At 40.6% G+C, this 11,528-nt stretch overlaps 2 protein-coding genes across 6 annotated transcripts; both read left to right on the forward strand.

Moving 5' to 3' along the window:
• The first annotated feature begins 2,084 nt into the window (after positions 1-2,084).
• LOC109527312 (guanine nucleotide-binding protein G(I)/G(S)/G(O) subunit gamma-10) lies at positions 2,085-4,855 on the forward strand. 3 transcript variants are annotated; one of them, XM_019889153.1, is made up of 3 exons: positions 2,085-2,292; positions 2,758-2,884; positions 4,037-4,855. In XM_019889153.1, exons 1-2 carry the CDS (start codon positions 2,203-2,205, stop codon positions 2,881-2,883), a joined length of 216 nt encoding a protein of 71 aa, XP_019744712.1. In that variant the 5' UTR covers positions 2,085-2,202; the 3' UTR covers position 2,884; positions 4,037-4,855. The 3 variants fall into 3 exon arrangements, with proteins under 3 accessions (XP_019744712.1, XP_019744713.1, XP_019744711.1); XM_019889154.1 differs by lacking the exon at positions 4,037-4,855 and adding an exon at positions 3,848-4,021; XM_019889152.1 differs by having other exon boundaries at positions 2,087-2,292; positions 4,028-4,855.
• A 1,039-nt stretch (positions 4,856-5,894) lies between these two features.
• Positions 5,895-10,820, forward strand: LOC109527307 (afadin- and alpha-actinin-binding protein). Of its 3 annotated transcripts, XM_019889145.1 has the most exons (13): positions 5,897-6,392; positions 6,544-6,607; positions 7,563-7,651; positions 7,721-7,789; positions 7,919-8,042; positions 8,116-8,194; positions 8,278-8,398; positions 8,655-8,802; positions 8,960-9,063; positions 9,149-9,310; positions 9,381-9,489; positions 9,636-9,795; positions 10,660-10,820. In XM_019889145.1, exons 2-13 carry the CDS (start codon positions 6,556-6,558, stop codon positions 10,745-10,747), a joined length of 1,305 nt encoding a protein of 434 aa, XP_019744704.1. In that variant the 5' UTR covers positions 5,897-6,392; positions 6,544-6,555; the 3' UTR covers positions 10,748-10,820. The 3 variants fall into 3 exon arrangements, with proteins under 3 accessions (XP_019744705.1, XP_019744704.1, XP_019744706.1); XM_019889146.1 differs by lacking the exon at positions 7,721-7,789 and having other exon boundaries at positions 5,895-6,392; XM_019889147.1 differs by lacking the exon at positions 6,544-6,607 and having other exon boundaries at positions 5,898-6,392.
• Positions 10,821-11,528: the final 708 nt, after the last annotated feature.

The raw sequence follows: 11,528 nt of genomic DNA on the forward strand, positions 1-11,528 counted from the left end.
ATGTCCCTCACATGGTGTCCAGGGGTTGATGTTGTCTTCTCACAAGCAGCCGTCACTTTGATCAGAAGCCGTTAACTTAACAAAAGGATGTTATCTTAAAAGCTAGAACGGGAGCAGCCTGAGCTCTCTCGGTCCAACAAGTCTCCCATTATAAACCTACCCCATTGTAAGTGAGGTATTTGCGAGGTCGCACTCTGGAACAAAGGTTTTGTAGTTACACTGAGAGTAAATATGAGATGACAGAATTACAGTTATTCCAACACTAATTACAGTAATAATAACACACGACGGCCTCTGGCTGAACTGACCCTATTTGGAAGGGCTGTCTAGTCTTATGGAGTTGAGCCTCTGCTCAACCTGGCCCACCACACTGCAGGACTTGGAAGTTCTTTTTTAACATAATGACTGGGGGCAGAGCCTTGGGGTGTCGACCAGAAAGCTTAAAAATGTGAGTGCAAATTGCAAAGCGCATTTGGATCCTTGTTTTCACACATGGAGTGATTGACTATCAATGTACCGTGTGTGGCACATCCACATGACATCTGAACTCATTAGGTGTGCGGTGGGAAATTATCTAATTTCATTGAATTTGTCCAAAAATACGATCAAGTCAAGAAACATAATTTGTCTTGTTTTCACTCTCGTTGTCCATGTGTATAACATTAGTGATTTTAAAAAAGTATTCTCTTCATCTATCTTTGTGGCCCGGGATAGTCCTTTTTTCAAGAGCAAGCTCTGTGTTTTTGTTTTTAGGAAAATTCTCATCTTAAAATGATATTAGTTTGCATTTTCAATTTTCTCAATTTGTTTTGGAGAAATCAGATAATTAACTACTCTCAAAACGGCCCTTTCTAGTCAGCAATATAGCCACCAGAGGTGGGCATTTTTCTAAAGGTCTGCCATTTGTCATCCGTCAGCGGCCCGGGGATCCGTCTATCATTCGCCAGTCTGTCATTTTTTTTCAACCCGAACCAACCTGACATCATCAGTTGGTCAGTTCATTTGTCAGTCCGTCAGTTCGTCCATCAGACGTCTGTCGGTCTGTCAGTCGGTCCATCAAATTTTCATTTGGAATGGTTTAAATCAGAATGACAAAAAGTCTTAATGTAAACCCGGCTAATGAAGTGTTTGTTTCAAAAACTGCCTAAGTCAAAGAGATGACTTTGGCAGATAGTGTTTTTAGATTCTACACATTAATAAGTGTTGTGATTGGCCAGTGACATAGGAAGAAAGGCAGAATGATGAGTCTCAAGTTATGCGGATATCACAGTTTGGGCAAAAAATGACTTGGCAATTATGCTACAGTATGTTGCTAACGATATGGAGTATTTGTCAAGTGCAAGATTAAAAAAGAGGCCACTATTGTTTAATGAAGTAAACTATAATTATCAAACAACCTTCTTCTGGAAGGCTGGACAGAAATCCAGAAATTTCATTTAAAATGAACCCCAAAAGCTCATGTCTGATATTCATTGATGAAGGTGAAAAGAAGCACATTTTGGCATCATTATAATTAGTTTTAGTCAGTTTTATCAACATAAGATGTAGGTTAAGTTATTTTTGTTTTTTTGAAAGCATTTTCTTTTTTATTTGATTTCATTAACAGAGATGATTTTTAAATTTTTATGTTGTTAGTTTTTGTTAACCATAATAACTTTGTTTGAAACCTAATCTTTGCAGGGCAGTTATTTGTTATTCATTTTATATGTCGATTACTTAATAAAACATATTTTTGCTGATCGATCATGCTTTTGTTTTCTTTTTTTGTAAGTGCTGGGGGTGGGTCCTTCTTGGTAGTTCTTGCCTGGGGCCCCCTGGGGGTCTAGAAACGCCCCTGCCTGTACTCACGTAAATAAATAAATTGTACTGTCCTTTCACACACGCACGCCGCAAATAAATATACTTACTGAAGTTTGCAACTTCGGCATCTCATAGCTGGCGATAAACCAACATGTCCAATTACAGTATTGTCAAGTCAGTCCTTTGTTGTACTGTTGTTTAACGCTCAGTGATATTTTCGACAGGGGCGTTTGATTGACATGTCAGAAGCCAATTAGAATGGCCTGCTGGGAGGGACAATTGAGCAGCCACGGGATCCCATTCGGGGAAGGGCTTTCCCGTGTTTGGGACCAATTTCCTCTCGCTGGTAGACGTGTCCTACTCATAAAAAGCTCTTGACTTTTCTCACCGACAGCCGTCGCCATGTCCAATAACAACGCCAGCAACAACTTAATCATCGCCCAGAGGGCCGTGAAGCAGCTCCGTTTGGAGGCCAGCATCCGTAGGATCAAGGTACCAGCGGCCGACACGGACACACAAACGCCGAGAGAGCCACAAGCTAAGCGACTGCTGAATGGCGGAGACAAACTGATAGTCTCGGGAATAAACAGGCTTCCACATTTCAGTTTTTAACAGAGGAGAGCAACATCTCGGGCTTAGGGAAATTTACACACTGTCGCTAATTTCCACCTTGCCAACTGAGCGTGAAAACTTTGAAGTGGTAAGTTCCGCGTTGACACAAGTTTGACTGTGGCAAAGTTACTTTGCATACGCGACGAAAAGAACAAACAAAAAAACTTCCTAATTACATGAAAACAGACGTGTGACAGCACTCAGTGTCGCTGAGCGCAATAGTACACATACAGTTGCACCGTTGATTGCAAATAACAGTCAGGCCTGTTGTTGTGTGGAGGTTTTGCGGTTGACACGCCGTCTGTGTTTGCGCCCTGCCGTGTTAACGTCGTGTGTGGTTTGCAGGTGTCTCAGGCTGCTGCCGAGTTGAGGAACTTCTGTCTGCAAAATGCCTCCAAGGACCCGCTCCTGGTCGGTGTCCCCTCCAGCGATAATCCCTTTAGACCGCCAAAGTCCTGCTCCCTGTTCTGAGGTACAAGCGCAGTGGCAAACTCATAATGGCATGCACGGACTACACACAATTCTAGATATGCCTTCATAATCAAATTAAATCCAAAGATCTGAGGTGTAACAGTATCGACACAGTAATAAAACTGTTCACATTTTGTTGAAAAAGGTTGGACACAAGTCTGATTTAACTGAAAGCAGACAAAGCCACTACATCCCACTGCTGGTAACCACATGACCTGATGGTCTCACGCTTGTAAAAATGTGAAAAATCTTATCGTCACTTGATGTCAGAAAATTGCGATCTGTCTTCCCCAAAATTTACGTGAACATCTCCACGTATGTCAACTTCAACCATTCAACCACTGCAAATGTTAAAACAATCACCGTAAGATTTTGAATTTTAAGAGCTTGTCTTCTTCTCCATAGGCACTCACTACAGCTTCATGTCAAAACCTCTTGCTTTCCATAAAATAACGCCGTCGTACCCATGACCGTTCTCTTAAAACATTTTTTAAAAAATGTTATTAGATTTGTTGATAAAGTGTCGTGCATCCTGCGTTAGCGGTGTGTTTTGGGGCGGCATTTGACGTGCGTGTGTGCGTGCATGTGTGTGTGTGTACTGGAGCTCGGTGAAGGAGGACGTCAATCGTTGCTTCAGGTCTTTCCTGTGCACTGCTGTTGATATAGCGCCTCCATTGGGGGTGTCAGCTGTAAATAAATAAATAAATAATCCTTTCTTTTTTTCAGTCTCTATAATACATTGTATGGCACAATGCATTTAATGAATGAAGTTAGAAGGACATTAATTTCTTCCATATGTGTGTTATACTTAAGACAGTTTTGTATGATCCATCAGTGACGAACTGAGAGGTCTGTCAGTACGTGAACCGGTTTGCGATGAGTACATCAACGGATGAAAATCCACCTCTGTCAGTGCTTGGCCCATTTCCATTATTTATTTATTTATTTATTTATTTTTTTAAAGTTCGTCATCATTCATCAGATACTCGGCCGGCCGACAGTGATGGACTGGCGGCCGTTACATCAGTACTTACGGAATGCCCACCTCTGAAAATAACCGTAGTCGACTTGTACAGAGGCAATACAGTACATTTAGGAAACTGTGATTTTAACGTTTTCTTCTTTTTTCCTTCCCTCCTTGTAGCTTGGCAAGAGCAATGAAGAATTTCTGAATCTATACAACTAATGCTCTCTTCAGTTTTACTTAATGAGGCTGTAGATCTACTTGCAGTTCCCTCCTGGACGTCATGATGAATGCTTTCGGGAGCGGGATTGGCCCATTTGTTTGCCAAAACACTTCATCAGTCACATTCATGCTGCACCAAACTTGTGAAGTCCAAAAATGGTCAAGAAATCACACCAACATTACTAATACATTTGAAGTATTTATTTTGTTTTGCTAGACATTTGTTGTCCAAATTAATATTATTTTATATTTAGTGCCATAGATAAAGACAGATATTAATTTAAATTGTAGTGCTGTTATGTCATATGCGATACTTTACACAAAGACTACAGAAATGCATAGAATTGAACTTGTGGACATGAGAATATTTATGAGGTGTGATCCACTTTTTAGAGATTTACTGCTATGATTTTGTCCTCACTATTGAGAAACACTACGACATGGTACCGACCGAGATGTGTGTGTGTTTTTTTTTTAATAGCTTGTTGGTGTTGCTTTTAGCTTGTACTCTGTTACCATCTTTAAAACATGCCTTAAACTATTGAAATAGTGACTTATTGTATGCCCCTTTATATATGCAAATGGTCAAACAGCAGCTATTTCACAACACCCAAATGTTCCTGATAATGAATGTTTGCAGAAGGCCTGTTGCATGACCTGTTTTCCGCAATGGAACGGTATGCCATGCAACCATATCTTTTACTACTGTTACGCTGTATTTTCCTTGTCTTCGCTACTGTGAGCAACATTTTTAGAAATTAAAATTTCTTTTTCGTACACTGACAATTTGCTTTTGTTTGGTTCGTGGGCACCATTTGGAACCTTTGATGTGACTGTCATTGCAAAAAAAAGCAGCTTCTGAGAGTGGTTTGGAAGAAGATGCTTTCTCTGGGCGTGAAACCTTGATGATTTTATTTATTTTTTTTTAAATTGAAGAGGTTAGAAACCATATCACAGTGACCAAACTTTGCTCGTGGCGACTTTTGCTATTCATTTACTGCATCAAATTCGTTTGTCTTTCATAATTGAATTGGCTCAGATAATTTGCAAAACTCTCCCCAGACACATGGAGGTGGCTGAAGACTCCTTTCCAGAAACAGTTTGTCACTCACACACACTGTTTGCTTGTCCTCTCTTCCCTTAAACCAGTGGTTCTTAACCTGGTTTCTATCGAACCCTAGGGGTTCAGTGAATCGGTCTCAGGGTTTCGACGGTACCTCTGCCAAGACACACCCGACTCAACATGTCAATTAGTTCAGACACGCCCGCTTGGCCATCACTGGCTAGTTCATTTTGTGCACATTAAAAAAAAAAAAAAACGTATACTTATGGCTTGAAATTTTTAGTTTTTTTTTTCTGTTTTTAATAAATGCGGTTTTTTTTGATGTCTTGAATGAACTTGTAAAAAAAAAAAAAAAGTCATTTTTACTTTTATTTTCACCAATGAAGTGGTGAATGTGCATATGAACTGGTTTGGTTGGTTTCGGTGCCTCAAACAAGGTTAAGAGCCACTGCCTTAAACCAAAGTGTATTTTAAAATTATTACATTTATTAAAAATTAAACAACTGACAATACCCCTCACAGGGGATTTAAAAGTGCAGATAATCAAGCCAGTAGAGGAAGAAACATGTTTAAATGTATTCATAAACACAATGTCAATATCACAATCTTGTTGAAAACAAACATGAACATAAATATCACATGTCATTTGAGTAAAGTGGAGCATTCACCACAAACTTATACATCTTGATTTATATGGTGCTTTCACAACTGATGCAGCTGTAACAAAGCACTTTACCAGAAAACCAATTTTTTTGTTTTGATTGCAGTTCTTTCCATGTGAACACAATTGTTAAACTGTCACACAGTTCAAATGACAGTCACGATTTTGGCCACCAGGAGGCTTAGTGTGCATCTTAAGCCTCAGGAGTTGAACTTTGCTGAACCAGGTGGCTGGCTGGCTGGAAATGGAAAGCTTCAAAAGGTTCAGAAGGCGTCATCTACCCGTCAATACATCACAAGTCAGCTTTTAAAGGGGTTGAGGCTCCGAGCTACCAATTTTCAGCCACCAGTCCACACTCGTTGCCACCAAAATGGAAACACCTGCACAGACCTGCAGCAGACACAAACCAAAAACTCTCACGACTTCGGTCGTAACAACAGGATTACAAGTGTCCTTCCCACTTTTCCTTTTAGGAATATTTATTGCTTCCTTGCAGCTCTGTAAATGTTCTCCCTTCTTCCTTCTTGTTTGTTGTTGCTTGCTAATTTGCACAGCTGCCTGAGTGGCTACATCCACCACGGGAAGTAGCACTCCTGAAGGTAAGACAATATTTCAAGAGATCCCATCTTATCTGTAGGTCTGTCGTTTTTCTTTTCTTTTTTTTTAAGTATAATTGTTACTGATATTGATCATATTTTTCAGAGGAGACATTTTGTCCCGAAAACTTCAGCGGAATTTAACTTGTTTCAGGGTTGCTCCTGTATGGCTTCAATGTTTGCCAAAACGAGAGCTGGAAAGAAGCAGGAGTTTTCAGGTAACAGTGCCAATTTTTATGCAGGACTAAGTGTGAAAATTAAACAAACAAATATGTATTTAAATACATGAGGGCGTCTTTTATTTGTGTATTATAAAAACATATTTTAAATGTATTTTTATTTCACAAATTTGTCACTATTTATTCATTCATTTTATTTTGGCACCCTCGTTCCCAAGTGCATCATGATATAATTTTATATGTCATTCTAACGCATCAAATCCAGTAGGCGGGCACTGGGTGGGACTGGTACTGATTCAGCCCCAAGCAAATTGCTTCTTCCATTTAGAGAAACACACAAGTCCTACAACTCATTTTGTGACGATATCTAATCTTATATAATACTGCTTGACAATCAGTTTTTGATACATTTAATAGGAAGATTAATGTTTTCTACATAACCCATGGCACAAATGGGCTGCTGCTGGCTAGCTTCAGGCTCAAGTTGTGTTGAAGTCAGTTGATGAACTTTTGTGTTGAAAGCAGCAGCAGCATCATTTGTCATGTATATTTTCATTTTTACCACCATTTACCACTATTTGAGCATTCGCAGTAGTGGAAACAGCAAACACACACTGAGTAAGACACACTGGACAGGAGGGTGGCTCAGGAAGCAGTCTGGAGTCTCGATGTCTTGCTCAAGGACACCACAGGCTGTTCAGTGTGGATGCTCTTGAGCATAATATTAAAATGTTTTCACATGATAGGGTAAAGAAGGTTCTAAAATGACTGGCAGTGTTAATAATCATTTTAAAAAATGACTGAACTAGACAAATATTTGACAGTTTTTGTTGACTAATACTTTGGCCTTGTTCAGACTGCCAGCCAAAATCCGATTTTTTTTAGCTCATTCAGATTGAAACTGGATGACTCTATGAATAGTCACAAAGTACATAAAATTCGATTTGTGTAAATTATGTTTAGTTACCATTGTTATTATGTGGCATTTCTTCAGGCTCTTCGTTGAGAGACCTCAGCCCTCGGAGTAAAATCACTCACAGCATCCCCTCATGGGAATTCCGTGATCAAGCAGATTCTCTCAGAGTGAGTAAATCAATACTGTCATGTAAGGTGAAGGGTTTCGAACTTGCTCAGCAAAATCTACTCCTGTAGGAGCAACTGAAAGAGACGGATGAGCATTTGGCCAGACTTCAAGACATGCTGAAGTGTGAACGGGCAAAAGTAAGGTGTATTTTTTGAGAGCGAGTGGCCAACATTCTCAGTTTTGTCGCACTCTTGATAGTGAATATCCCCAGTGCGGGATGAACAAAGTCTTATTCCATCTTCATCTTTGACTCCATCTTTTGCCAGAGTGCCCGTTTGCAGCTGAGGGTCAACCAGCATGAAGCAGAGCTGAGACGCAAAGAGCAGCAAAACAACAGAATGAAAGAACGACTTACTCAGTTGTCTGATAGAAACAAGGAAAAAGGACCTTGTGAGATGATCACAATCCAATTGCAGCTTGTGGAATGACGGGTCAAATATTTTTTTTATCATTTTCTCCGAAGCCATTGAGGTACTGAACTTTCCAACGTTGGGTCGAGGCAAAAATGTGAAGTCAATCAAATCACCCCAGTCCCCTGCAAGGTAAACTTTACTCTGATAACTTTTAGTGTTTGGTCCGGAATTGCTTTAAAATTGGATGTACGTTTATTTCTTCCTTCGGGTAGGCGAGAGGAGGCAGCACTGCATCTGATGTTGGAACGCAGAGAAGCGGAGCTCCGGGAAGCAATGAAGCTGCGACACAGCCTCACCACCTTACTACATGCCATCAGAGTTGACATGGAGCAAGTTAGGAAAAAATATGTGAAAAATTTGGCCAATTTGTGGTGTGTACTGTAGCCTCGCCTAAGTTAAGCCCCAAACTTGGAGTACTGCGCACAGCATTTGAAAACACCAGTTAATACTGGTCTTGCTTTCACAAAGATTTTTACTGTAGTTTGTATGTCTTGAAAATTGAAGGCCTTTGTGGATGTGTAGGTCGGCTTTTCGGGACCTCAAATGAATGTGGACGTTATCAGAATTCTCTCAGTTGTTCTCTTTTTAGACTTTGACAAACTCTGAGGACATTGTGGTCGGATCCCCAAATGAAGACAAAAAGTTAACTCAAGCTGAGGCGGCGCTGGGTGACCATGTGACAGGAGGTGTGGTTCAGAGTTGGAAATGTGTGCAGCGAAGGCTGGTTGACCTTCGAGGTGAGGGTGGAAACACTGAAGAATCTTTAAAGTGACTTCGTTGTGCTCTCTTGTGCATGGACGCAGCCTGATAAGACCCCAAACTGATTAAAATACTTTCCTCACATCATTTATGAGAAAACCTTATTCTCATTGCCATCTTTCTGTTTGTGTGCAGGCCACACAGGCGATGGCACTGACCATGACAAACTCTTGGCTCAGCTTCAAATGGAACTGAAACAGAGTCAACAAATTGTCAAACTACAACAACAAATGCTGCAGGTCTTATTTTCAATAATGTAGATTTTGACACATATCCAAAACGGTTTAGACTTGCACACCTTTTAATGGTATTCTTTTTTTGCAGGACAGCCTTCTATCATCCCTCCCATCTGAGCTGACTGATTCTTATTTTTTGGAAGAACGGGAGCGTCTCCAAGTGCAATGGGCGGAGTTCAAACAACAGAGACGGACTTTTGAAAGGGAGAGACAGTCCTTCACTGAGGCCGCCATACGCTTAAGTCGTGAGGTGAGAATGTTCCAATTCTACATAAAAGGCTCTCTGTTTGTATGCAAATCCACATTTTTTGTGTCAACAGCGTCAGGACTTTGAGAATGAGAAGGGCTCTCTTTTGAAGCAGCAGTATTTACGTGATACTCCATTGTGTAGTAAAAGAGCATCGAGTGACAAAACTGACTGCACACTCAGTAAGTAGAAAGCTGTGCAATATATGACTATTGTTTTTTTTTTTTTTTTTTTTGAGGGGGATGTTAAGTTCATAACGATGCACCCGATCCTTGTTGAATGCTTGTGGTATCAAAGTGGGGGTAAAAAGCCACTGTTTTTCACTCAGGTTTGGAGCCTGCTGGCATATCTGGCTGTGTTCCCATTTCTCCATCATCCACCAAATCCAGCCCGCTGACTGTTTCAGGGTGCCATTTGGGAAGAGTCAGAGTCGTAACACCCAGTACTCCCGAGCTCTATGCTGCCCTGAGTTTGTCATACAACCACAGGTCAGTCAAGTACATTTTAATTAATGATTGAAGTGGGTCTCAGACCCATTGTAGGTGGGTCGTGGACAGGTAGGAAAAGATTACAGGCCGTCCTCAGTTTATGAGAGGTAATCGATTTGCTTCACCTCTGTACCCTGCAGAGTTCTCTCACAGAATATATTATGTTGAGGACAGGAAGTGGAAGTGCCTCACACTCAAGTTCCAAGGCTACAATGTAAACAAACAAAGCTCAGCTTCTGGCTATGATGTCTTTGCTTGTGACACGTTTTTGGTGCTGTGTCAAGCCAATTTCGGTCTCAGTAATGTTGGAGGAAGAGCGGCCTCCTCTTCCCCGCTTGTTCGTTGAATTTCGGACGAGGAGAATGTTGGTTCTTCAAATAAAGGCTGGAATCGATGAACAGTTTCTTCAAAGCTTTTAATAACAGAATATTCCGGGCACCCGCAAATTACAGACAATGGCTGCGGGTCACGTGTGCGAAGCAGGAAGAGATTCACATCATTTTTATACCATCAGAAGGGTGGTACCGAGACACAAAGTGTGATATAACTTTCGCTTCTCCTAAACCGATTCTCAGCTTGGCGCATTCCAAAGTTTGTGCATCTTCAGCAGGAGTATTCCAATTCTAGGTGATGATTGTTACAAGGACGCAAAGCTACACTGCGGGCATGGAAAAGTTATACAGCATGACTGAATATGAGCAGAATATAGACTTCATTGCCAATCAATAGAAAACTATCTCAGTGCAAATACAACTTCAGTCAGTTGACTAGAAATAAAAAGAATGGCTCGCTTACAAAAGAATATTGTACACATGAAATTCCATGTTTGAAAAATCCACTTGATGTGCTTGCTGCTGTCTACAGAGCCGAAGAGGGAGCAATCCACTCAGAGAGATGGTGCCGTGGAACAGATGGGATGTACCCAGCTGCACCTTTGGATCAGTCATTTTGAGGCAATTGAATTCCAAAGCCATTTTAAAAACATGCACTTTCTTTAAATAATAAAAGTTAAGTATTTTATTGAACTCTTCATTTTATTAAAAACAAAAAAAATGGACACACAAAGTATATGGCAGTTTTATGTTATGAAGTGGAGTACTAGGTAAAGCTAAATAATAAGGTTGCACGACAATGCATTTCCTATGCAGTGTATTCCACATCCAATTAAAGTGTGTGCCACTAGCTGTCTGAAAAAGAAACCGGCATCTATTTCTTTTCTTCTCTTCAGAGGAATCTCGGGTGTCTGGTTGTCTCTTTTCAAAGTCCATCTCTGCCTGTATGAACGCTAAGTGCTGTAGTCCTCTCCCCTCTGGCCTCCAAATGTTAATTTACTTTCAGTAAGCCATAAATTGCACTTCTGCAAATGTGGAAATTTTGTGCATTTATTATTTTAAATTTCCAAATCTGCAATGACCCAAGTCACATCGGCCTTGGCATCAAGGTTGATTTAGGCAAAATGAAAATTGACAGATGACAGTTTCAAAGATGACACGCATCACATGAAGATGGTCACAACTTTTGATCTCAATAGGCTGTGTAAATGCAATTGCAAATGATTCTGTGATTTGTAAAAAAAAAAAAAGGGATTTGTAGTGGGCGTGGCTAAGGCAACTGGTCTCTAGTTGACCCTTTGCGCGCGTCGCCACGTGCACTCAATTAAGAATCAAAGCCCCGCGCAAGACACTGAGCCGCCAGTTTTTTTTTTTTTTTGTATTTTGTTTTTATTGGAGGGG

Source organism: Hippocampus comes, unplaced genomic scaffold (genome assembly GCF_001891065.2).
Source record: "Hippocampus comes isolate QL1 unplaced genomic scaffold, H_comes_QL1_v1.1 scaffold86, whole genome shotgun sequence".
In the NCBI taxonomy this organism is placed as follows: domain Eukaryota; kingdom Metazoa; phylum Chordata; class Actinopteri; order Syngnathiformes; family Syngnathidae; genus Hippocampus; species Hippocampus comes.